The sequence below is a fragment of the Acanthisitta chloris genome, unplaced genomic scaffold (genome assembly GCF_000695815.1).
Source record: "Acanthisitta chloris isolate BGI_N310 unplaced genomic scaffold, ASM69581v1 scaffold38642, whole genome shotgun sequence".
NCBI classification, from domain to species: Eukaryota; Metazoa; Chordata; class Aves; order Passeriformes; family Acanthisittidae; genus Acanthisitta; species Acanthisitta chloris.
The window spans coordinates 1-24,694 of record NW_008660555.1 but is presented as its reverse complement, the minus strand read 5'-3'; the positions used below and the strand labels follow the sequence as shown (position 1 = coordinate 24,694).

General features: G+C 49.0%; 3 protein-coding genes across 4 annotated transcripts; 1 reads left to right on the top strand and 2 right to left on the bottom strand.

The window, feature by feature from the left end:
• Window positions 1-475: 475 nt before the first annotated feature.
• Window positions 476-1,124, top strand: CDCA3 (cell division cycle associated 3; the record flags this gene model as incomplete). Its single annotated transcript, XM_009069852.1, has 2 exons — window positions 476-594; window positions 984-1,124. Coding segments are annotated over 2 exons (260 nt in total), but the record flags the coding sequence as incomplete, so codon positions are not given.
• A 1,688-nt stretch (window positions 1,125-2,812) lies between these two features.
• Window positions 2,813-7,774, bottom strand: GNB3 (guanine nucleotide binding protein (G protein), beta polypeptide 3). 2 transcript variants are annotated; one of them, XM_009069848.1, is made up of 9 exons: window positions 7,718-7,774; window positions 7,179-7,217; window positions 6,903-7,009; window positions 6,729-6,792; window positions 6,459-6,621; window positions 6,291-6,357; window positions 5,202-5,403; window positions 3,884-4,100; window positions 2,813-3,086 (listed from the first exon to the last, which is right to left on the bottom strand). In XM_009069848.1, exons 1-9 carry the CDS (start codon window positions 7,772-7,774, stop codon window positions 2,980-2,982), a joined length of 1,023 nt encoding a protein of 340 aa, XP_009068096.1. In that variant the 3' UTR covers window positions 2,813-2,979. The 2 variants fall into 2 exon arrangements, with proteins under 2 accessions (XP_009068096.1, XP_009068097.1); XM_009069849.1 differs by lacking the exon at window positions 7,179-7,217.
• Window positions 7,775-14,509: 6,735 nt separating this feature from the next.
• Window positions 14,510-24,454, bottom strand: LEPREL2 (leprecan-like 2; the record flags this gene model as incomplete). The annotated part of the gene is made up of 10 exons (XM_009069850.1): window positions 14,510-14,837; window positions 15,133-15,273; window positions 15,695-15,770; window positions 18,192-18,309; window positions 18,478-18,628; window positions 19,618-19,713; window positions 19,838-19,962; window positions 23,141-23,272; window positions 23,400-23,589; window positions 24,302-24,454. Coding segments are annotated over 10 exons (1,383 nt in total), but the record flags the coding sequence as incomplete, so codon positions are not given.
• Between the last annotated feature and the right edge of the window lie 240 nt (window positions 24,455-24,694).

Below are 24,694 nucleotides of genomic sequence, written 5' to 3'. Positions count from 1 at the left end.
TTTTATATATATTTATATATATGTGTGTGTATATACAAATACCTGAAGGGGAGGGTACAAGGAAGACAGAGCCAGGCCCTTTTTGTTGGTGCCCAGTGATGGGACCAGAAGCAGTGGGGACAAAATGGAGCACAGGAAGCTCCTGAACATCAGGAAACTCTTTTTCACTGTGAGGGTGACTGAGCATTGGAGTTGGTTGCTCAGAGAACTTTCAGAATCTCCGTTCTTTGAGATATTCAAGAGACACCTAGGCATGGTTCTGGGCAACTGGCTCTAGGTGGCCCTGCTGGAGCAGGTCCCCTGGAGGTCCCTTCCAACATCAAGGATGGAATCTGTGATTCCTTTATCTGAAGGTCCTCAGGTAAGTCTTTGCTGTACTGGCAAGCAAGTTAGATCATAAAGGCCAGGAGGCATTTAACATCCAGGACCCTCTAGCCTTGTTATGATGTATTGATGTGCTTCCTTCTGTCACTAGTGAGCAAGCCCATAAGGCACAAGTCCAACAAAATCATGGCAACATCTGGAGGAACTGGCCGCTCTCCCCTCAGCATTCTGCAAGATGAAAATTCTCCCAGTGCTCCTGCCCCTCGCCAGGTAAGGCTTAATGGGTCATACTGTGGGAGGGAGAATGTCCTGAAAAAAAACCCCTGGATCCATCAATTTCTATACTCTGTGGGGCCCCAGTTTGGAACTGTGGTCTCTTAGGGCTGTGGAGCCTGGTGACTTCATAAATATTTGTAGGTCAGTCTTGCCCCTAGATGCCTCCAAGCCTTGTTCAACATCTGTCATTGGCCTTACCATGATGTTGCCCATTTTCAGTGCATTCTTTCTCTTTAGGCTGTAGAAACAAGTCCATCACTCTTGTACAGTCACAAGAGAGCCAAAGCTGAATGGCCTGGAAATGGGCTACATGTTCCACTGAGAATTACTTAACCCTCAATTAACTTGCATTTTACACTCTGTTTGGATTTTTATTTCTCTAGGGGAAAAGGCACGTGTTGGGAGAGAACCTTGGGGAGAAGAAGGAAGTGACAGTGGATCTGAGCAGGAGCCTTAAATCTGGGAACTGTGCTTGGCATGACTTGAACAAAGAGAACCAACAGTGTCCTTTTGTGGAGAACTAGAGACTTCCTTTTTCAAGATCTTGCTGTAATTTGTTTCTGTGTTTTGAGAGTTTTCTAGGAGGGGGAGAAATCCTGCAATACGCTGAAACTCCAGAGCATTGGTTTTTTTGAAAGACCACACTCTCTCCCTCTCCCCCTCCTAGTTTTTTAATGTCATGTACAGCTGATTTTGGACTGTCTATTGTATATCAGCTGTATTGGTTTACTGTAGAGTTCTTGGCTGTAGTAAATAAAGTTGTGTTAACCCTTTGCTGACTGTGTCTATGTCCTGATAGGACAGCAGGAGTCCCCCTGCTTGCCCAGTGCAATATTTCCTTTGGGGACAAGGGTTCAGGAACAAACAGTTTAGCCTTCCATCAGCCTAAAAACTCTGCTCTATCCTCTGCCTGTAACATGCTGAAGGGTCTGGCCTTGAACCCATATACAGCAGTTTGGGCTGGGAAGCTGCAGCTCTTTGCAAAAGACTGATGCATATCTAGTGTTGCTTCTGGAGTTGTACTGCCTCTACACTAGCTTAAAACTAATGTAGGACTGTAGCTTATTTTAAGGGTCTGGCAGGGGGATGAGTTCCAAAATAGCGTGAGATAGTATTGTGCATTAATATCAACCTGTTGATAAGCTGCTAAAACTTGTTATCCTTCAACTCTCCCCCTACCCGAGCCTTGGGACTCCAGGATGTTGCCATGATCCAACAAGTGGAATAGGGGCTTAATGAAGTGACTGTCCTGTAATTGATCTTAGTACACTTGTAGTGTTTGCAAGGATGCATTTTCAGCTTTCTATGCCAACTCCAGCCTTAAAACAGCCTCTTAACTAAAACAGGTGAGGAACACCCTCCCCTGGACCCTGTGAGCTAGAGCAAGGTCTGGATGAGGTGTTCTCTGGATGGGGTCAGCAGCAGGTGCTATTCACAGGAGGGGGGTTATATTTGCAGTAGCCCATTGCAATGCTGGAATGAACACAGCCTGCAGTGCTTATGTGAGCTTTCTTTATTTGCCTGGGCTATGAAGATCTAAACAGACATGGAAACAGGGACCAAGGGCTACTGGTTAGACAGGGTCACCACACAATGCAGGAATGAGGCAAAAAGGGAAGGAACAGCAAGAAGCAGACAATAAATAAGAGTAAATATAATATTCCCTGATATTCTGGCAGGTCTGAGGGCTACCTTTCTGCCATTTATGCATAGATAAGACTTGAACTAAGAAAAGAATAAATATATTCCCTGGTATTCTGGCAGGTCTGAAGGCTACCTTTCCCCCCATTTATGCACAGATAAGACATGAGCTAAGTCTTCCCCACTGGAAAATTAGCCAAATTTACATTAACTTTTTGTTTGAGGTGGTGTCATAGAAATCTCAAACCCAGTACATCTCTGGGGCTGTCTGCAGGGATATGGGACAGCTGTCTAGGGAAGCCAGGTGGAGTTAAATCGGAGAGAGCTTAGTCTGGGGCAGAGCTGTTGGATGAGGGGTCCTCTGAAGGATGGGTGTCAGCATGGGCAGAGGTATTTGAAGGAAGATGCAGGGTGTCTGAATCATACTGTAAAGTCCTGAGACATAATGAACAGTGTTTTGCAGGTCTGCAAGCCTGCACAAGGCTGGAAACTGCTAGGCCTGCTTAGAGGTGGAGAGAAGGGCCAGTGTATGTGCTCCTGCTCCCCAGCTCCCCCTGCTTCCCCTCCCTGACCTCTCCTTTCCCTTTCACTCTGGGAGGTTCCTACAAGTGGCCTGTGTCTAGAGACAAGCGGGAGTGGTAGGTAGGCGTTTCTGTTGTCCTCATCTGACGATGCTGTTTGCGTGGGCTCGGGCTGTGGGCCGTGCTTCTGCTGCTCTTCCCCTCTCTGCTGCTGTCCTCAGTTCCAGACCTTGAGGAAGCTGTCCCAGGAGCCAGTGGCAACAGCCATGCCATCCGCCGTCACCCCCAGGCAGCTGACTCTGTTGTCGTGGCCAGAAAGGATTCCTGTTGGCAGTGGGGGGAAGAAGAGAGGTCAGGGAATGAAGTGGGGCCTGGGAAAGATGATGCTGAGGACATGCATCACAGTCTGTGTACCTACACCCCTGGGTATTGCCCTGTCCCTGCACAGCATGTTACAATCAGTATGTGGCTAGATTGTAGAACTTTTGTGCATGGCATACAACCACCAGCCTTGGGACTGCCCAAAGAGTATTGTTCTTAGGAAGGTATGGCCAGCTGAATCCTCACACAATGCTTTCAACCTGGAGCAATGGTAGGAGTAAGATAGGCTGGCGTCCTTGGCAAGGCTGAGAAATAGCAAAGGCATTGATGGGCTATGTTTCATAAATTTTCTGAGGGTAGGGGCCCACATCTGAAAGAAAACTCGTTTGTGTTCTGTGTATGAGCATCAGAGTATCTAGAGATGTTGGATGAAAGCCCAGGTCCACGCTTGGCTTGGTGCCTGGCCACCAAGTGGCACTGTGAGTACCTGGAACTGGCTAGCAGAAAGCAGGAAATTCTACTGGTGGTTGTGAGCAGTTTTAGCTCACAGGAACCTTCTTTTCCCCCTTGAAACAACGTTGGTTAAAGGCTTGACTTTCTTAACATTAAAAGCAATAATTCTTCTACACAAATGAGTGTTGTACTATTTAGGGTGTTTTCCTTAAGTGCAAGGAAGCTTTGTTAGGCTTCAGTCTGTACAGGATCTATTCCTTTTAGAAAAAATAAATACTTTTTCCTTGCCTTACTAGGGACAGAAGACCTTGAAGAGAACGAAAGAGGGACCTCCAGGAGCCACTCACCCACACGCTCTCCTTTCAGGGAGTCCCAGATGTTGCAGTTGAAGTCATCGTAGCCAGCAAGCAAGAGACGCCCACTGCGGGAGAGGGCGACTGATGTGATTCCACAGATGATGCTCTCGTGAGAGTACACTATGAGCTCCTGGTCTGCCCGGAGGTCGAAGAGACGGCAGGTGGCATCATCTGAGCCAGTGCAGATGGCTTCACCGTTAGGGAAGAACTGGGGAAGGCACACACCAGATTGTAATCAGGTTTTCCTTAGATTCTGACAGATTTCCTCAACTCTTCACCTCCCTGCTAAGCACCAGGAAGCCACAGAGGTAAGAAAACCCAGTGGGACAAGACACTGGATCATGAAAGCTGATTCTGCTGAAAGAGGAGACTGTTGCTTCTCCTAAGACCAAATAACCCCCTTCTACCTCAAGAAAACCAGTGACCTAAGGGCTACAGCTGTTGCAAGACATCTCAGTGCTTGAAAAAGGATTAGTTTGGGGCTTCAGAAGTATCCACTCATTGTCCCCCTGATAGGGTCTGGCATGATTCAGACCTACAAGAGCCTTCCTCTGTCCAATCCTCACACTCCAGCCTTCTCATACATGCTCCATTTCTCTGGCCTTGTTCTGAGGAGCAAAGAAAAGGCTCCTCAGGAGCAGGTATGGCAGAAAAACATACAGCTGGCAAGGTAGCCTTGGGACAGGTGAGAAAAAATGTACTAATTGAAGTCAGTGGAGGGTGATTCAAGCAGAAGACATTTTTGGAAGCTGGAAGGCTCATTTGGTTAGCTACAAGGATTAGCCTGTCATCTCTAGAGCTCTGGTTTGAATACTTGCCTTAATGGAGATACTTTCTCCCAAGTGTCTCTGCTGCCTCCCATGAAAATTTAATCTTCAGAAGATCTTTCCATGATCCCAAGTTCACACCTCTTCTGTCTGGAGCTGACTAAGACCCTCAGCTGGGTTAGTTATTTCCCACTGCCTTGTTTGTGTCTTGCACCAGGGGTCAAGGAGCATGCCTGAACCACAGTTCCTAACAGCTGCTATGAACAAAGCTGCACCAGCACCTGTGTTAGTGTGATGAGTTCCACAGGCCCTGGTGTGCTGGCTGTCCAGGACCTATATGCTTTGGTGCCGGGAAAGAGCCAGCCTTCAAACTTCAGTGAACTTGGGCCCTCCCCTACTTCCCTGGATCATGGGCCTAGGGCCACCTGAGACATTTTTACCCATATGACTGTGACAGCTTCTTTCAACCTTGTCCCAAGACTCTGCTGCAGAGCTGGTCCACCCTCCATTTTCCATTCCTCCCCACCTCTGTGCATACATACGTTGATGGCGTTGATATCGGACTCATGCCCTTGGAAGGTCTGGCGGCAGCCACCCTCCCGCACGTCCCACAGTTTGGCAGTAGCATCGCAAGCCCCAGAGATGAAGATTTTGAAGTCTGGGGAGACAGCCAAGCTCATACAGTCTCCAGTGTGACCCATGAATACAGTCTTCTGCTGCCCCGTCTCAATGTCCCAGAGTATGCTGCAGGAGGGGAGAGGAGACAAATTCTCAGAGCCAACCGAGGCAGAACAGATCTACAGCTGGGCTGAAGAACTCTCCCACTCACAAACCAAAGGAGGGAAGCCATGGCTACAGCCCAGGAAAATGGGGGAGAGCATCCCTGGAGTCAGCCGTATACAACAGGAGATATCTTCACAGCTGTCGCTGGTGATACATTTGCCAAAGCAGCATTAGGCTATGACTGTGGATGCGTGAGGTTTGACTGTAGTCCCATAACCGCAAGAGTTGAAGGGAATACCGAGGTAAGAGCGACACAAACCGTTAAAACAGCAAACAGCTGGAAAAGGTGTGCTGTGTCCATGCCCAGGCAATCAAGCCCTGTGCTACCCTGATCTCTGACAGAAATGCCGCATCCTGACTTGTCCTTGGTCAAGATGTTCTTACAAAGCAGGCGTTGGGATGGGAAGGGGTGGGGTGAAAAAAGACTCGGCAGTGCTCAGAGTAACAGCACAGCGAGACCTGAGAACCGGGAACCAAAGGATCCAGGCGCTAGCTCTGCAGGTGTCCCTCGCACAGTGGGCAAGACTTGAGAAGTGGAGGATATGTGTGGGCTCCACATAAACTTAAAATGTTTTCTGTCCTGGAATAAATGACACTGTGCTTTGTGAGAGCTGACAACACAGCCCCTATTGCTTCAGCAGTAGACTTGCATCTTGACCTGGCCTCAGCTAGGAAGGGAGGAAGAATGGATTGGGCTTCCTAAGGTGCTCTGTGTGGCCTCCCTGAGTAGGAGCACTTCTTCCTTAGATAGTGGACTGTTGCAGAGCAAAAGGACTGCACTTGGTGGTGTGCACTGTGCTTCAAAGAGTCAGAGGTTGCATCGCTAGGATGCAGAAGATAGCACTCACCATGTGGTATCTCCAGAGCTAGTCACAATATTGTTGTCATCAAGAAATCGGCAGCAGGAGAGGTATCCTGGGAAGCATGAACAGGCAAATATGAGTAAAGCGACAGGGCTAGAAAAGTGAAGTTTGGAAGCACGGGGCACCCAGGTTTCAGGCAGGCAGTGCACACACCTGTATGAGCTGAGAGCTCCCTGCTCACTTTGACTGTGCCTTCACGAGACTTGAGGTTGTAGATGGAGCACACGTTGTCAAGGCCTCCACAGGCCACAAAATTACCTGAGGGGGCATAGGCACAGGTCATGACCCAGGAAGACCGCAAAGGGATGGCATGAACCTAGGAGAACAAGAAACCACGTCAGGACTCTGGCAGCAGAGAGAGCAGGGCAAGGGCAACAGCTCTGAGGGGAGCATCTGTGTTTGCTGCAGCCACCTGATTCCTACCTTGTTAGTTGTATATGTGTCCCACACAATCAGTTTCCCATCTTGTGAGGCACTGACCATTAGTCTGTGAGAAAGGACAAGATCATGTCAGTAACTCTCTTCCCATCAGAGCCTTCCTGCCTGTCACACCCCTGTGCTGCCCTGCACCCAGCAGATCAGCAGCATCGCTCTTACTTGGAGTCTGTGGACCAGTGCAAGGCGTAGATCTTGGCCAGGTGTCCCCGCAGGGTCCTTCGGGTCCGCATCTGAATGCGGCCAACAACCTCCACTCCAGACACAATCTGAGGAAAGAATGGTGGGAGAGAAAGAATTAATCTTGGACTGGCAGGAGCTTTACTGCTCTCCACATCTCTGCCTCCTAATTCTGCTTCCCAACTGTAGAGAGGCCCTCTCAGAGTGGCGCTAGCTCACACACACACACTCACCTGCCCAGACAGCCCTGTCCCTTACCTGAGCAAGCGTTGTGTCTGCACAGGCTTTCCGGGCTTCCTGGAGAAGAGACAAGAGCAGATGAGACAGATTAAAAATGTGTGACTAAGGCAATGGCAAATGAAGTTCAGGGGCATAGCCAGGGGGCTGATAGAAGTAGGAACTGTGGCTTTGCTGTGTTTGGATTGTGGCCTGCCCAGGGGCATCCTGGTCTGTTGACCAGGGTACCTTGACACCAATCCAACACCAGGAAGGTGAGCCAAAAGCGGCTCAGCATCCCTTTCAGTGGATCCTCCCACCTGACAGAACATCATCTGCCTTGCAGAGAAAGGAGACACTCTTTGGCCCCTTGTCCCCTTTTCTCTCCCTTCCCGTCCCACTCTTCCTCCCACCATGCTATGAAGATCTTCATTAGCACTTTAAAGGGCTGTGAAGAACTGCAGAGGGCTCCAAGTATGTAGATGGAGAAAGTTCAACTCCAGCTTATGGCTGAGGAAGAAAATTTGGGCACAGGGTTGGGGATAGACACTTAGCAGTTTCATGACTGTTGCCAGCATTACCGCAATCTGCTTCTTCAGCTGCTCAGCCTCCTGCTTCATCTGCTCCATTTCCCCCATCTTTCTGACCTAGGGGTGGCTCCTCCACGTGGGGCAGCCTTGATTCTGGGGAGACAAACCAAAGGAGAGAGGTGTGAGGTAGAAAGGGCACTAAAATAATTGCTTAGTTATGCAAATGTAGGCATCTCTGATAAAGGCTCAGTGACCATTTCTTGGCTGAATGTTGTCATGTATCTGGTCAAAGCCCTTAGCATTTGGGAAGATTGTACTGGGCCTGATGAAAGGTCCATTTGATCTTGTAGCTTGCTTACACATACAGGCTGTGAGGCTGAAAAACTCCAGAGCCTCTTGCTGAGTCCCCTAGCATGCCCTGGGTCCTCTTCATCAGCTCCTCCCTGTTCATGGCCAAGCTGTCCATCTCAGCTCCAGGAGGAGAAAACTTGATGGGGGAGCACAGTGGCTATTTTCTATTGCTTCTCCTAGGCAAAGCATCATCAGGCAGGATCCACTAACTCTTGACCACCAAGAAAATCTAGGGACTGTTGAGGTGTTCTGTCAGGGTTCCTTTCTAGCTTACTATTAGAAAAAAAAGAAGAAAGAGGGTTGGACGCCTAGGGAAGGATCTAAGAATAACATAAGCCAACAGTGGTATTTCTCCTACTTGCCTAGCCCCAGATTTTCATTGAAGTCCAAAGACAGAGCAGCAGTACTGCATGCAAGTCCTTAATGCATTTTTCCACAGAATTTTTGTACCCATGTCAAAGTTTAGCATCCTCATTTCCCCACGATGACGACTTCCATAGCTTAGTGGCAGACTGTGCAAAGAAGTTCTCACTTCAGTTACTCTACAATGGCACTAGTTCCACTTGGCAGTACCTATATTTTGAGTTGGATGAATCAGCAAATAACTGGTCTTTGTTCACCTCTCCATCACTCTTTTTTATAGATCTTTGTCATATCCATCTTCATCCGTCTCTTTTCCAGACAGCAGAGGAGACTTAGTCATTCCTCTCATGCAAGCTGTTACATCTTATTACCTCTGTTGTTCTCTGAGCCCTTTTCAGTTGTTTACAGAGAACAGATGATACGTTTTTGCAGAGAGAGCAGTGAACCAGAACTGTAATCCATATTCAAGGTGCAGGTGCACTGTATCATTATACAGCAGCTCTGTTTTGTTCTTGCTTTCTTGTTTCATGTTCTTAAAACTTCACCAGTGAATCTAGCATCTCCCACTCCTGTAGAAAAGCATGTTCTTTAATTACTTCAGTATTTCTCCTGGGTAGCTGTGAGTGTCCAGATGTGCTCCAGGTGTTCATTATTAGAACCAGCACTTTGCCCCAAGGCCAAGAAATGCTCCAGCAGCATCTGAAGAATTTTTCATAGTCCCTCTGGGTCACATTACCTCCATCCCTCTCTGGCCTGTTGCCTGAAGGCCTCATTTCTTCCAGCCAGTGAGACTTTGGGTCCTTCCATGCCTGGCTGCTCTCTTGCTGTGGACAAGCACATCCAGATAGCTCCCAAGTCCTACCAAGTCCCCTAAATGTCTCCATGGCTTTCTTTCGATTCTCCAGGCACAGTGAATTTCTGCTTGGTCAATGATTCCTGTGGCATAGCTTTCAATGTAGGAAGGCTAAGGAGATACAGATTTCCCCTGGCTCCTGGGAAGCATGAGCTTATCCCAGAGGGAGTCTATTTCAGGCTGTACTTTGTGGAGAGAGATTTGTGCCTGCTGCCTGCAATGTTGAACAGAGACACAGCACTGCACACGCTTCCCTGCTCCCTGCCCATGTAATGGACATGGCTGATGGCCTGGTCCGCAGGCCTCAGCACATGCTGAGGGCACAGGAGAGGAGCCTGGAGCTGCATTGTGAAAGCCCAGACACAGCTGAAGGGTGGGAACAGATCTACACCTGAGATGGTTCCTTTCCATGGTTTTTATTCTCTCATTTCCACCTAGCGGTGATGAGAGGGCTCCTCCCAGCAAGGATGTACAGTTGCACCTGGTCATGAAAACCCATCTGCATGCACTTCTCCTTTGGGAAGCAGCTGAGCACCCCACCTCACCTCTCAGCTACCTGACAGACTGAGGAGATGCTGGGGAAGGCCTCGCACCAGCTGAGCACCCCACCTCACCTCTCAGATACCTGACAGACTGAGGAGATCCTGGGGAAGGCCTCGCAGCATTCAGTCGGAGGCTGCACATCCTCCTTATCCTGTGATGTTTGCCCCTCAGTTTCTGTGCACAGTCAGGCTGTGAGACTGCATTCAGCTCCAATTGCTGCCTACATCAAGTGACACACCTGAACTTCCAGCCACTCTGTGGAGAACAGTCCTACCACTGTGGCCCATACCTCTTTCTCAGTGTTCCTTAGGACTGATCCTACCTCCCCTCCATTAACCCTGAATATTGGTCTTTTCCTTCCGGGCTACCTCTTCCCTCTAACTCTCTCCTTCCAGCCTCCTCTGCTTGGTTCCCAAGCTCTTCAGGCTGTTATTTCACACACCTTTGGCTATCTGAGATCATTGTCCATCCACCTGCCCTAATCAGCCTTTGTGGTCTTCTGGTTTTGCCCACCCAGACCTGCATGGAGGTGGGAACTTTGTTTTCCCTTCCTTCCAATCTCTGCTGCAGGTGAAGCTGGCTGTACCCATCCTCCTCATTACCCATTAGATCCCTAGTCTTCCTTGCAACACGCCTGTGTTTTTGCCAGTTTCTTGCCTTCCCTGAGTTTCTTTCTCAACTCTGGCACTGGCATGAGAGTGCCAGTTCAGAGGCACCTGCTCTGTAATGCTGCATGACCAGCTGAGGGGCTTTTGGAGCCTGCAGGCAGATCAAATGCAGGGGCATGATGTCGAGGACGGATAAAAAGAGCTAAATATAGAGAAGGTGCAACTCAGGTTCAGGACTCTGTCCGAACCTTTAAATTCCTTCGAGGGAACACTCTAAATGAAGTTGGGAAATGTTCTCAGCCTCAGAAGAACAAGGAGCCACAGATGAGCGATAATAATAGCTCCAGCTTTGCCCATCACCTCCATCCATCACATCCCAGTGTGACTTACCCGGTGGTGCAGCTGCCTCCCAGGAGGACCAAGGCAGGTGTGCAAAAGAGCAGCTTATCATAGTCATGTAAATTTAGGACAGGAAATAGGAGAAACCAAACAGGGAAAGAATGGAGGAAAGGGGAAGGGAGTTTGGAGTCTGGCCAAAGCATGTTCCTGTCTGGACCAGTGAGACCTTAGGGTGCACATTTCTTGTGGATCCAAGAATTAGTTCACAGTTGCTCATGGTAGCTGCCCAGGCTGATTTTAATAGGAAAGGCCCCTAAATGGTGCACATTCAGTGCTTTCTGGAAGTGAGGGCTCTTTCGGATGGATGCTAAGCAGTGGAGGAAATCAAGTCCTTAGATAACTTTGAAAAAATCAATTCACCACCATCAGTACAGCTACTGATAGGAGGACGTTGGCACCAACACTGTTGAAGTTGTGCTTCCTACAAGCGTTGCTGAGGAGCACAGCACAGTCAAACAGAGCCTGGGCTTAGCTGGTTCATGTCATCCCTCTTCTGAGCTCTGTGCTCATCCTGTTCACAGCTCTTGGCTTTTGAAACCACATTTCACTTCTTCTGCTCTCCAACATCACAGTTCTTTCCCCTCCTGCCTTTTCCAACAAATTTGCTGGAGGCACCTGCTGTAGTGCTCCTGTCTGTTGGCAACCGTATCCATCCTGAGCCCTTGAGTGTCTGCTTGTAGCAGACCAAATGCCTGTAGTGTGGTGCAAGGCAGAGGGGAATCTGGAATCATCCCTCTTTTGCCTTTTGTTTCCACACCCTGACTTTTCAGGGCAGTGGCTATATCTCTTGCAACATGCCCTGGAAAGGGACCAGCTTGCACCGCAGGGGCTCTCTCACCGAGTGACCTGCATCACTCCCTTGTCAGGCTGCAACTGATGGGTGGAAAGAAAGGAAGTGGACTCCCTTATGATCTATCCTCCAGGTACCTTCCCTCACACTGGCAAGGGAGTGGTCCCTCTGTGGAATGTTGGGAGAGGACTATGAATAAAAAAGGGAAAGGTGCAGGAAGGAGGACTCGGTATTAATAGGCAGCATCCCTGGGTCTCTGTAATCCCTGAGTAGCTTCACAGGCTCGCCCTGGTGACCCTGGGCTCCTTGCAGAGCCGGATGCAGAGATGATCCCTCTCTCCTGTGATGGAGATCAAAGGTCAGGGTAAAATTACCCTGCTCTGCTCCTTGCTTTGTGAGGGCTCCTTCTCCATCCAGAGAAGCAGCCAACTGCAAAGACATGTGCACAGGGGTGCACCAGGAGCACAGGACTATGTGCAGGTAGCAAATGTCAGGTCCCTCGGGGAGGTGTAACCCTCATGCTCCAATCTGGAAACTGGTAAGATTCACCTGCCAAGGGGAGAACAAGCAACCCCATCCCAGTGCAAAGCCCCTCATCACTGTAAAGACATCTCAGTGCTAACCCCAAGTCCTTCCCTACCATGATCATACTCTCCCTCATTCTTGGATGGGATCAGCCCTAGTACAACGACTCCCCACAGAATCACACCAAGAAACTCAGGGTCCCAAATGCCAGATTCACCAAGGTGACCTTAGACATCACAAGAAGGCAGCATACTTACTGGGATCTGTAGAGTGAGGTGGGTTGCAGTCCCCTCTGGATGGGACCCTCACAGCCTGCCTCCCTTGCCAAGAACGGCTCCTCGCTGGGCAGAAGCCGCTTGTGCCTACGCAGTCTCCAGTCAGTCCTGTTCGTCCACCCAGTGAGTCCCCTGCTCCCTCTCTGTTCCTCAGCCTCTCCCAGGACTGATCTCCCCATGGGGAGCTGGAAGGCTGTGGACGGGAGGGGTTGGGGGAGGGCTGATTCCAGGAGCAGCGTCAGGCAAATTAAATCAGACACCAGAGACTTGGGGAAATCGGATTGGGACGTAATGCAAAGCAGGTGGATGGGGAGGGGTGAAAAGAGAGAGTAGCACACTGCTCCTGAAGGGAAAGAAACCATCACAGGCGGATTTGACTCCCTCTGTTTATATCAGCAACAAACTAATAAAGTGAAGATTAGCCAGAACAGGCTAGGATTATCAGTCACCAGGGCAGGGCTTGCTGCACCTCACGGTCCACAGGAATTCCCATTTTCCCGGGGACAGCATGCCACTCATGTCCTGGGCAGGGCAGGAAGAGGGATGATGCCACCCAGAGAGGCCTGAGAAGGGAAAACTAATGACAGGGCCATCACACCCTCTCTGGGCAGCAAATAGGGCTCTGGATGGGGAAAACAGAACTGGGCACAGGGGACAGGGGTGGCAAAAGATTTGGTGGCATGCCTTTTGGCAGCCACTTTAGTGGGATGCTGCGAGGGGATTATCTTGGCCTCAATCTCTTTTAATCTCTCCCGCGGCTTTGGCCCAAGCCCGAGATAAATACCTTTTAACGGATCTCATCTGACGTCAGGAGGCCATCAGTCTAATCACCCAAGCCACCTTTGGGCAAAGGAAGCCAGAGATGTGGACACCAGCCCCTCACCCTCTGACACGTCCTCGCCAAGCAGGAACCACCCAGCACCCCCACATAAATTATCAGGATGGACATGTGAGTGCTAGGATGTGCGGGACCCCTCGCCAGGGAGAGGAAATCTGAAATGCACACATCAAATCGTCATTTTCCTGTGATCCTGGAGAAGATGGGAAGCAAGAAAGGGTTGCCAACGCAGGTTTTCCAAGCTTGCGTGTTAAGGAAGTGTCAGGATTCAGACTGACTTCCCTTTCCATGGAGCAGACGCCCTGTGCTAACAGTGACTAGGGGATCACCCACCCACTTCTTACAGCACTGGTCCCGGTCCTACAGATTTCTTCCACTTGAACTGTAGTTGGGGTGTCCATACACTACTCATCAAGGCCTGAGTATGTCATGACCACAGATTGATCTCTGGCTCTAATGCTTCCCATGAAAAGGGTCACTGCTCTTTTTGATACTCCATATCCACCCCATTCAATTCCTGTTTGGCTACAATATAATCCCATCTTGGGACACTAATCCCCTGGGCAGTGACAGCAGATTGTCTTTCTATCAGGGTGGAAAATGATAAACAAAATCTCTCTTCTGATTCCAGGGGCAATTTAGTGCATGGACAGGGAAAAAACCCAAACAGACAAAAAAAAAAGAGGCCTTACTGCAGGGAAACGTGAGCATACAGTGCTTGTTCTTAAAAGCACTCCTCACCCTTTCCACATTACTTATGGCAGAGCTCACTTTCTCTCTTGCTCTCCCTTACTGGAAGTAGCTGGCATCTAGGCAAACACTTTTTTTGTTTCCTTTTACTGAGGGCTCAATGCCCTTCCATTATTTGTTAATTAAATTTCCACCAGCAACAAGTGTGCATATCTCCCTCGTGGTATACAGACTCAAGCTCCCACCAATATATGTGTCCAGCATTTTGCTTTTATTCCATATACTCAGGCTCTCATCTTCCCTGTCTCAAATAAGTTGCTAGGTTCTGGAGTTTGCAGATGCCTATGAAATTCAAAGGCTTCAATTTTGAGTTCATGAATGTGAGACAGCCCTTGCTAAAAGACCCCAGGCTTCTCCTCCCCACCTCAGTGTTAGCCCTGGATGACCAAGAAGTTGGCACTGAGAGGAGTGGGGTAAGAAGACTTTATCTTCTTACTTCTGAGTGACACAAACATGGTGAGGCAGTGAAGAAAGTTCCTGGTGTCACTGACTTCAACACTCTGCCCTTCTCTCATTTTTCAGCTGCTGGGACACCACAGAGAAGAAAGCTGCTTCCCTCTCCATCACTACAGCTCTAGCATGCTAATACATTGCTCCAGGCCTCCGTGGTCCTGGTCCTATTGTGACCTGCCAGGCCATGGTGTGTGCCAGTCCTGCCCCCAGGGCCCTGTGTACTCAGAGCTCATCTCTGGCCTGCAGCACCAGCTGCTTCCTGTCCAAGCCAGGCTTCTGTCTCCGATTCGCAGGCTTGGTTCCACTGTTGGGAACATGAGGCTCTGAGGAGGATCTGCTGCTGCTGCCCTGATGTTTTTGTCCATCATGCTGGTCCTTCTCCACAGCTCTCTGCTCCATCAGCTCCTCTGCCTTCACCCGTTCCTGCAGCCATGGAAAATGAAATTATGTGAGCCCTTCCCTGCTAAGGTCTCTGCTCTGCGAGCAGGGGCTGGCAAGACAGGTCTTGTCTTTGCCGCATCCATCCAGCCCCTCCAGAGCCCATTTTCTCTTGCAGGACCCACCACAGGCTGGCCCCTCCACCAGACACCTTGTCAGAGAGCAACCCACAGCTGCTGCACTAGGTCCTGCCTCAAGGGAAAGCTCAAAAGCTATTCCCCAGTGGGATTTGATCTCACTTGGAGGTACTTGTATATGTTTCTTCAGCATGGTGCTTTACCTGCTCAGCATGCTCCTGGGAGTGTGTGTACCAGAGAGCAATGGCACAGCGCCTGCCGTGGCTCACTGCCCACACACCATGGGGGTTCTCCTTGCCAGAGCTGAAAGCTACCAGCCTTCCACACTTAGGACGCACCTCAGCCTGCCAGGAGAGAGAAGAGACCATGAAGCCAGCAGCCCTCTGCTCTGGAGTTCATAGTCCTTATACAGAGGTGATGCTGCCGCTGGGAATGTGGAAGAGCAGAGAGCTGCTAGGCATCCAGGGCTAGTCTATGAGCAAGGTGGACCTTGGAGAGGGACAGAGAGAATCAAAGGGACAACAAAGGTCACAGATACCCAAAGACTGGAAGAGCCTGGAAAATCTCAGCTAAGAAAGAGTTACCCTCTCCTCCGTCTGAGATTTGCCTCAATTTGCCTTTAGTTGCCTGTATTTGAATCTGCCACAGCAGCAGCACTGTGTTGTTTTTGAAGTGGTCGGATCCGATAACCAACTAGTTTCCTCCCTCCCAGACCAAGTCCCACCCTCAGTCCTCTCTCCTTCTTTTGGCCAGTCTCACACTTACTGTGACAGTCACAGTGTCCATTTCAGTGAAGAAGAGGCCCCCACCTTGGAAGTCATCATTGAGGTAGAGAATGCCACTGTGGACAAAAAGAAAGAACACATATGGACAGTGAAGCTTATTCCTCCCAGGTGCTTCCCCACGCTACTTGTCACAGGAGGCTGTGGATACCACAGGATCAAAAAGAGAGTAGACCAGCTAGCAGGAGAATCCATTTGAGGGTGTTAAATACAGCAGTGCCTAGCTCAGGGGAGTCCCTGAGCTGAAAGCCACAGGAAGCTAGGAGAGTATGCCAGGGAATTAGCTCCACGCGCTTGTCCCGTTTTGTTTTGGTCTGTTTATAATCCTCAGCAGCATGCATTGGTGGCACTGCTGTGACAATGCTCTGGGCTTGACAGACCTTGGTTCTGACCTGGCATGACGTTGTTTATGTTTCAAGGTTGGAAATAATCCAAAGCCTGGAAGAGGAGACTGATCAGCAAAGAAAGTCTTGTCGTAACAGGCAAGGAATTTCATGGTAACACAAGAACAGTCAAAAAGAAGCTTGGTGCATTCAGAAAATAGAATTAAAACAAGAAATTTCTTTACTGAAGTAAAAAAAAAGAGAAGTAGTGAGGCCACTGTGTAGCACAGGTGAGACCACAGTCAACTGGGTGTAAGAATGGACTACAAACTACTTGAGTTTCTCTTGGTATTCAATTAAGCCGATTACATCAGAGGAACAACGGAGGCTCTTAATTAATGGGACTGGGAGAAAGAAATAGAAATCAGCACTGTGGTTGCTGAAGCAACGTAAAGGATATAAGGACAGTGAGAGGATTACTAACCCTGAAACCCAGTAAGTTATAGCTCTTCTGCCATAAGGTTTTAATAAGGCTGTGAAGCCAGAGTGGTAACATGAGTGGAGAAAAGCAAGGATAGCTTTCACATGTACAAAGCGACAGGAAGGTAGGGATAACGGTTGAAGCATAAACAGGCCTGTTATCCGGACCTCAATAGTCTGCAGGGCTTTAGAGCCCATTTCTGAGGAGAAGGGTAATTGGAGGGCAAGAGGTAAATGGAAAACGGTCTTACAATGCAACATGGGGGTAGTAAAAGCAGACTGGGCTAGCCACACAATGTTTGACAACACAGCTGATTTTCCAGGGAAAGACTACATGCTCGACCTCAGCAATCTGGACTCTGGTAAAAGTAAATGATGCCACTAGAGCAATTCTGAATGAACACAGAGAAGGTGAATGTGCATGAACAGCACACAGTGACTAGTGCATTGCTGGCACTGAAAGGATCACTGTTCACTTGGAGGAGCATTGCTGGGACCCTTGGGCTCCTTGGTCCAATCCTGTTCAATAGTTTCATTAATCACCATAGCACAAATACACAGAAAAGATCCAGGAAGTTTGGAGCACAGAGAGACCTCATTCAAAAGGACACCGTAAGACCTCAGCCTTTGTGAGCTGGTTGGTCAGTCACAACTCAAACTGCAAGAGGACAGGGATACTCCTGAAAATAGCTCAGTGGCATAGATTCCAGGAAGGTATTTTAACATACATTCAAGTGGAAGTCAGAGAAGCCCACTAGCCCAGAAGGACTGAAGTGACAGGATGGCTTTCCCACAGGAGGGACAGAGATCTAACCAGCTACACGACAAAGCCTGGTACACTTCACAATCTAACTGTACCAAGTCAACACCTGTATCAGAAAGGAAATGCCTCAATAATACTGGAATTGCCTCTAAGTCCCACATCCTTACCCTAGGCTGCTCAGAGATTTCTGCTCTGGATACAGCTACCACTCAAAGATAAGGCAAGCAAGATTTCTGGATGCTAAGGGGTGGGATGCTAAGTAGGAGAAATCAGCTGTAGTGAACTGACCTCATCTGGCTGCAGTGTGCAACAACTGGCATCCTCGTTAGAATATATTTCAGGTTCTTTCAAAGAAGAGTAACAAAACCTGCCACAGGCTGGAAAAAAAATACCCTCTCACAAGGAATGGAAAAATCTAACACAAAGTATTGGCAGTGAATCTTGAGAGAGATGAACAGAGAATAGTCAACAAAGTACTGATTGCTCGAACAAAGGAAATACAATGAGCTTGGTTATCCCTCTCCTGTAATGCATGGAAGACTCTAAGAGATGGAACTTGACTAGAAGAAACAGACTGTCAAAAGGGCTGGCAGTGGACTGTAGTACTGTGGTAGACCCACAAGACAACAATTTGGCATTATGGTTCTAGTCCCTGCAGCCTCCCAGCCTCACCCTGCACTCTGATGAAGCTGGCTATGAGAAGGGAGGGAAAAAGTGCAGGTTGTCTTCCCAGCCTAGGGAAGGTGTTTCACACCTCCTTTTGAAACCACTGCTGCAGCCTTCTGCCTGATGCTACAGTCCTGGATGGCTCTAAGCCAACAACCCATCACTTGGTTTCCATAAGCTAAGCTGATCCTCTGATGAGGCCAAGGAGATGTTCTGATCTCCACATGATCTAATGCAGGTCCTCTTACCTGTAGTCCCTGTACACATAGGCAGGCGGTTCTCTCCAGCACTCTTGCCCCTCAGGATCCAAGAGACAATTATCAGCATGGACAGGATGACTAAGATCCATGCGACCTTCCTGTTCCCCTGAAAAGTTATCAAAATGAATATGGGCGTTTTCAGCTTCAAGAAAGAATAAGGCAGAGAGAAAGGGGCACAGTGAGAGTAAAGAGAAGAGAGTCCCCCGAGAGCACATGGCTGGGTCTGAGGAGGCTCTCCAGGAGACAGGGAGTAACAGGATGGAAGATTCTTTACCGTCTACGGCCGTGCGACACACCAGGTGTGTGAATGAAAAATGGAGTTTCTTTCCAGGAGCAAAATAGGACTCTACGATTTTCCGAGATTTCTCACTGGCCTGCAGAAGCAATTTGGCATATCTCCAGTCCACGTCCCCATTTTGGGCCAGCTACAAGCAAAAACCAAGTCTGTTAGAATACTTACAAAGACGCTCCAAGAAACGATACACGTACACAGTACAGAAGAAGAGGCCTGTGTAAAGTCCTGTGGTGACTCAGGTAAGAAAAGAACACATTTTCTCATTTAAATATAAGACAGGAGTACAACTGTACAGAACAGCAATTCTTTTCTTCTCTCAGCACCTGAAGCCATATCTGGAATGCAGCATCATCTTGCATCCCCCAGTACACGAGAGATACCAGCAAACTGTAAGACCCTTCAGTGATGGGTCTTAACATGTCAGGAACACTGGAGCATATGACTTAGAAAAAGAGGCTGAAAGACCTGGGTTTCTTCAGCCTACAGAAAGTTAAAGGAGGATCTAACTACAGTTTCCTGTCACTTAAAAGGGGGTTACAGAGAAGATGGAGACAATTTCTTCTCAGAGGGACACACTAGAAAGACAGGAGGCAAAAGACAAAAGCTGCAGCAAAGGAAATTTTGGGTAGATATAAAGAAACATTTCATCCTCACAAGAGTGGTACAGCACCGAAAAAAGTGCCCAGAGAGGCTGGGGAATCTGCACCCTTGGAAATGCTCACGGCTTGCCGACGCAAAATCTTGAGGGATCTCATCTAGCTTTGTAATTAGATGTGCTGTAAGCAGCAGGTCAGATCAGAGATCTCCAGAGGCTCCTTCTACCTTAATTTATGCTCCAGATCTAAGCTAAGCATGTCTGTAAGGCTACCAGGCAGGGACAAGTAGCAGTCTTGAAACCCTGCCTCACAGGAGAGAAAACACTTGTCAGGCCCTCCACGTACAACATGCCTAAACATGATTGTTGGAGGAAGAGGGTGAGAGGAGACTGCACATGTGCTTGTGAGGAAGATAACACATCCATGAGACCATACAGAGTGCAATTCACAGAGAAAAATTTGTGTATGGCAAACACTCTTCCTAGACAATCAAGAAGGTAGGAGACTTACAGAGCCACTTTACCTGCATGGCCTTCAAAACTGTTAACCCTTCAAATCTCTCATGTGGGGTGTGAGGTGAACGTCTGGTCCGGTAGCCATCTCCAGCTTCTCCAGCTGCCTGGAATAGAAGGATACACATGACAGGCATTAGGCTGCTATCCCTCCTCCATGGAAACCCTACTACCCTGTCTGCTGAGGAGGAAAGCACACGTACAGGAGCTCTTACAGGACCCAGGTCTCACCTTTGTCAGCTGCAGAAGGTCCTTACACTCAGATTCTGTCAGCACTCTGTCAAACACAACCCTCTGGGTTCCATTCATCTGGTGGGAATCCATTGTGACAGCAATACCCTCAAAAGGCAAAGGACCTGTTGAGAAGCAAGCACAGACAGGCATGAGCAAGCTTTGGACAAGAAGCCCCCAGCCTGGATAAGGAAGTGGAGAGACACTATACATTCTCTGAGAAGACAGGACAGTTCCCCAGAAGTGCCCATCCCTTGCAGAGCTGGGCCACTTGTAACCCTCACATGCTTCAGGGGAGCCAGAGCATCAGCTGGGGAAGCTGGCCTACAGCGTGTGCTTCAGGAGCCAGCAGACACTTGGGGCTTGCTGGGAGAGCAGCAGGGAGCTGGGGAAAAGTTGAGTGCACTGTGCATCGCAGCAGAAGAACAGGTCCAGCCTACTGGAGCGAGGTTCTGGCAAAAAGAAGCAGGTAAACACCTCCGTCAACCCTCCTTTCGATCACGCATCTTATCCCAGAATCATCTCCAATGAATCTTTCTACTCTCTTTAGCCTCAAAGAAAAGCAATGGGTATTAATTGGTGATTTGGTCTTTTGATCTTTGGCCTTTTCTTCCACCCTCTCTGACATCTATATGGTCAGGAACTCCAAGGCACCCAGGCTCTCAGAATGATCTGCTCTCACACGTGTCACAGCAGAGAACCATTTGGGCTCATTTTAAGCAAAGACTCCAGGACAGAGCCCTGCAAGCGGCTGTGTGTCCACACATAATAGAGGACCAGAAAGAACACAAGACTCTGCACTGCACTCTGCATCATTCATCCCACAAACCATTTGGACTTCTCTCTTTAAGGGAAAGACTCACCCAAGCCAAATCGTCTGTTTCCAGTTTTCATTTCCCACCCCCTTTCTCCTTGTCTCCTTCAGAAAGATGTTGTTTGAAGTTGGACTGGTGGAGCTGAACCAGGTTTAGTGTAGACACTCCAGCCACACTGAACAGGGATCTGCACATCCACAGGCTTGTCACATATTCAGGCACCACTGCTCTCAGCTTCTCCAGCCATAGTGCTCTTTTAGTTCCCATCCCAGACATGTACACAGCAGATTTTGCAAGATTACACATGCATCAGGGAGGGGAGAAAAGAAACAGTGAGAAGACTTGCTGAGCCATTCAAGTCAGTTTGCAGCTATGCCAGCATTCAAATGTCTGAGGATGGAAGAAAAGACAGCACTTAGCCTGATTAAGCCTGCCTGCATCCAAGGCCTTCTTCAAGCTCTTTTACTCACCCCTCTTCTCCCTCTCTTCCACTCTCAGAGTTTCCTGCTTTTGCTTCTCTTGATCCTCTCTCGGGTGCAAGGGAAAAAACAGAGAGCAGGGCTGTCAGTACACAGAGCTATGCTTAACCCTCCTCTGTGGTAGCATTTCACACCCTTCCTGTTCCTGTTTTGCTTATTCCTCTAGGTATCACTGTTTCTTGTACCCATCCCCCTACTTACATTTCTGTCCTAGTACACCTGTTGAATCTTACCTGTATTTCTCCTTTAGATTTTCAGGAATCAGCTCATCTGGAGTCCAAAGATCCTGTAGGAACAAATGCAGGTGGTTCAGTATGCAACAAACCTCTTCCACAGCAGATCATGTCAAACAGCCAGTCCCTTGTCCTGCTTCTCCAGTGAATATCAGATCAACGGCACTGGCCCACTTCTCAGGACAGATTGAGCCAACACGTATGGTTACAGCAGAAATTTCATATTAATTTCAGTCTTGGAGCAACAGAAAGACCTTAAAGATGAACCTCAAAGACTTCAGGGTCCTTCTCCTAAGCATCCAATCCTTTCTGGATCATGTCCTACTAAAGTGAATTCTGACAACTGTCTTGGTGACATCAGGGCAGGAAGATTAAGATGACACTGTTACTTACAGGGTCATTAAAAGTTTCTCCCAGATGCTCCACTGCATAATAAATCAGCTTCTTCTCCATCAAAGATCTTTGCACATAATTTTGAATACTCTAAGGAAGAAAAGAGACTGTTAAACAACCACCCCACAAATGACAACCCCACCCCTGTCCAGGGCAGAAACCTGACTCAACACACTGCTGTGCACTATTAAAGCCTGGTTCTGTCCTGGAGGGACACTGACTGTCACAGACTATAAGTAAACTCAGGCTCCAGTTTCTTTAGCCCTGGGCTCGACACACGTCTGCAGTGAAACACATTTCCCTTTTTGTCTCCTGGACTGTGATCCTGTCATATGGAACAGGGGAGGGCCAAAAGTACAGACCTGGAGTTGTAACTACCTGTCTGGCTGTGATAGCTGTGTCCTCTCCCAGTTCTGTGCGATACTGTTTCATTTTCTCCAACATGGGCTCGTCGGTGGGATAGAACAGCAAGTAGGAAGCAGCACATTCAGCAGCTAATGTCTGGTTCCCAACTTGGGCAGGGACAGAAGAGAACAAACACATATGTCTCTGAACGACTTGACTTTTGCAGCAAATGTGTATAGGCCAGCAGCACCCAATGTCCTGGTCAGGATGCAGCAGAAGGCCTTACACCAAGTACATATCAATCCCTGCCTAGCTGGGCCCTCTACTTAAGGATGGGCAGAGAATACAGGGAATGAGCCTGGCAAAGAATGGACCCACCTATAATACTTACTGGGAGTTTGTGCAGAAGAGACAGAGAGAAAATAAGTATATATTTGAAAGAGAGATGGTAGCATCTCCCTCACTCAGCAGACATGATGAGGGGTCTGGAAGCTTCTTTGAGGTATAAGTTTTACCACCGGTCTGACAGACGAGATAAGAGACAGCTGGGTCAGTGTGGGAAGGAGCACAGGTACATAAGACAAGGGCTGAGGGACGTGTGAAAGTGACAGGGTGACAGGATGACCTGACTGAGCATCAGTTCGGAGCTGACTCAGAAGGAACACCACTGCTGAGATGCATGAATAGGCTCTAGATAGGAAGTGGGGGCCTGATCTTGAGCCATGTACTGAAAAGGAGGCTATAAAACACACAGCAAATAGTTGTAGCAAGGACTTGAAAAGGAGCATGAAGGAAAGAAGTAGGAACAGCCCCACATTACAGAAGCTGTGCAAGGAGACTGAAGCAGACCACAAGGGACCTCTTCCAAGGTGGCCACAGGCTCGAGCAAGAGAAGAGAGGTTTTGGGAAGAGTCAGGGGGCAGACAGAAGTAGTCAGTGCACCACTTTTCCCTATGACGTGCTACCCTCCAGGACCAGAGGCAAAGGACAAGTGTAGGGGTGCCACAGCATAACCTGCTGGGTTGTGGCTCTGCTCACCTTGGTTGTAAGCAAACTGTAGTAAATCAAGGTGAGAGGGTATGAAATCTTCTGTGGCAGAAATCCGCCCTGGCTTTGTGGCAATTTCAAGGACGCATTGCTGCCTGCACTTCAAAACCTGAATATAATGGGCTGCAAGAGAGAGGAGGAAGAAAGACAGTAGCTCACACTTCTTCCAGACAGGAGTGTTGGGAGATGGGGCATGTTCAGTATGGAGACCAGGGCCTTCCTACCCAACCCTTTGCGCCTCTAACACTACCTGCAATGGCTTCATACAGCCCAGGTTGCATCTCCTCCTCCTCTTCCTCCTCATCCTCCCAAGGCCCTTCACACAGGGCACGACACTCTTCCAGTGCTGACAGGGCCTCTGTGAGTGACTCCTCCAGCCTGGCCACAGCATGCAGGTACTCATCTGCATTGTAGTGCTGCATACCAGCCTCATACGCTTCCTGTAAAGGACAAATCCAGGTCCCTTCATCAGTGTGTGTGGCACCAAAGTATGCCCTGTGACTTCTGAGTTGCTCACAGGTGCAGACACCTAGGGGCCTGCCTGGTCATGCACAGCCCACCACCCAGTGACAACAAATCTTACAGACTTAAGCCAAATAACTGTGACCAAAAGGTCTGTGTCACACTTGCAGTGGTTCACCTGTACCTTGAAGAGAAAGCTCCAGGGAGATCTTCTTGTAGCCTTTCAGACATAAAGGGGTCTGAGCAAGGCTTATGACCAACGCCTGCAGTGACAGGACAAAGGGCATTGGTTTTAAACTGAAAGAGGTTTTTGACTGGAGATAAAATATGATGCTTGCTGAATTGGAGACAACATACTTGTTACACTGTAACTGTAACATGTAACATGTCACCATGACTGTAGTAAGACACTGGAGCATGCTGCCAAGAGAAGCTGCGGATGCCCCAACCCTGGAAGCTTTCAAGGCCAGGTTAGATGGGGCTTGGAGCAACCAAGTGTCTTGCTAGCAGAAAGTGTCCCCAGGCATCACCTAGTCGTTGGGACTAGGTGATCTTTAAAGGCTAAGTCACGCTATGATTCTATGCATGGGGGCCGTGTCTCAAGCCATGGCCTCTGTGTGGGAACAGATCAGGGTCGCAGACCAGTCGCCAGGATGGAGTAAGAACTACTGGCTCTTGCTAAGCCCTCACCAAGTGCAGCGTGGCCTCCAGGTCCCGGAAGTTGTGCGACTTCACCCCCGACATACGCCGGTACTTCTCGATGTCCTCCCGCATTTGGAGGTGCTGGGGGTTAGCCACGAAAAACGTGTGAGCGGCAGACACGGCCTGATCCAGCTTCTTCAGCTGCGGAGAAAAGGCAGCAGCGCCGTCACCCGCCACCCTCCTGCGGGCCCCTTCCCTCCACACCCACCCCTGACTCCAGCTGTTCCCTGTATTCACCCTTGCCCACCAACCCCTCGGACTGACAGCAGCCCCCAGAGCCTGCCCGCGGGCTTGGACTAGGTGAACTTTGAAGCTTTCTTCCAGGCTAAATCACTCGACGATTCTACGCGTGGGGACCGTGTCTCAAGCCGCGGGCACAGA

Excerpts from the sequence above, each read along its gene's own strand:
- GNB3 (XM_009069848.1), bottom strand. The coding sequence starts at position 7,774 with ATGGGGGAAATGGAGCAGATGAAGCAGGAGGCTGAGCAGCTGAAGAAG. Across the intron at positions 7,218-7,717 it reads AGCTGAAGAAGCAGATTGCG|GAAGCCCGGAAAGCCTGTGC; the intron begins GTAATGCTGGCA and ends TCTCTTCTCCAG. Across the intron at positions 5,404-6,290 it reads AGCTCTGGAGATACCACATG|CATACTCTGGGACATTGAGA; the intron begins GTGAGTGCTATC and ends CCCCTCCTGCAG.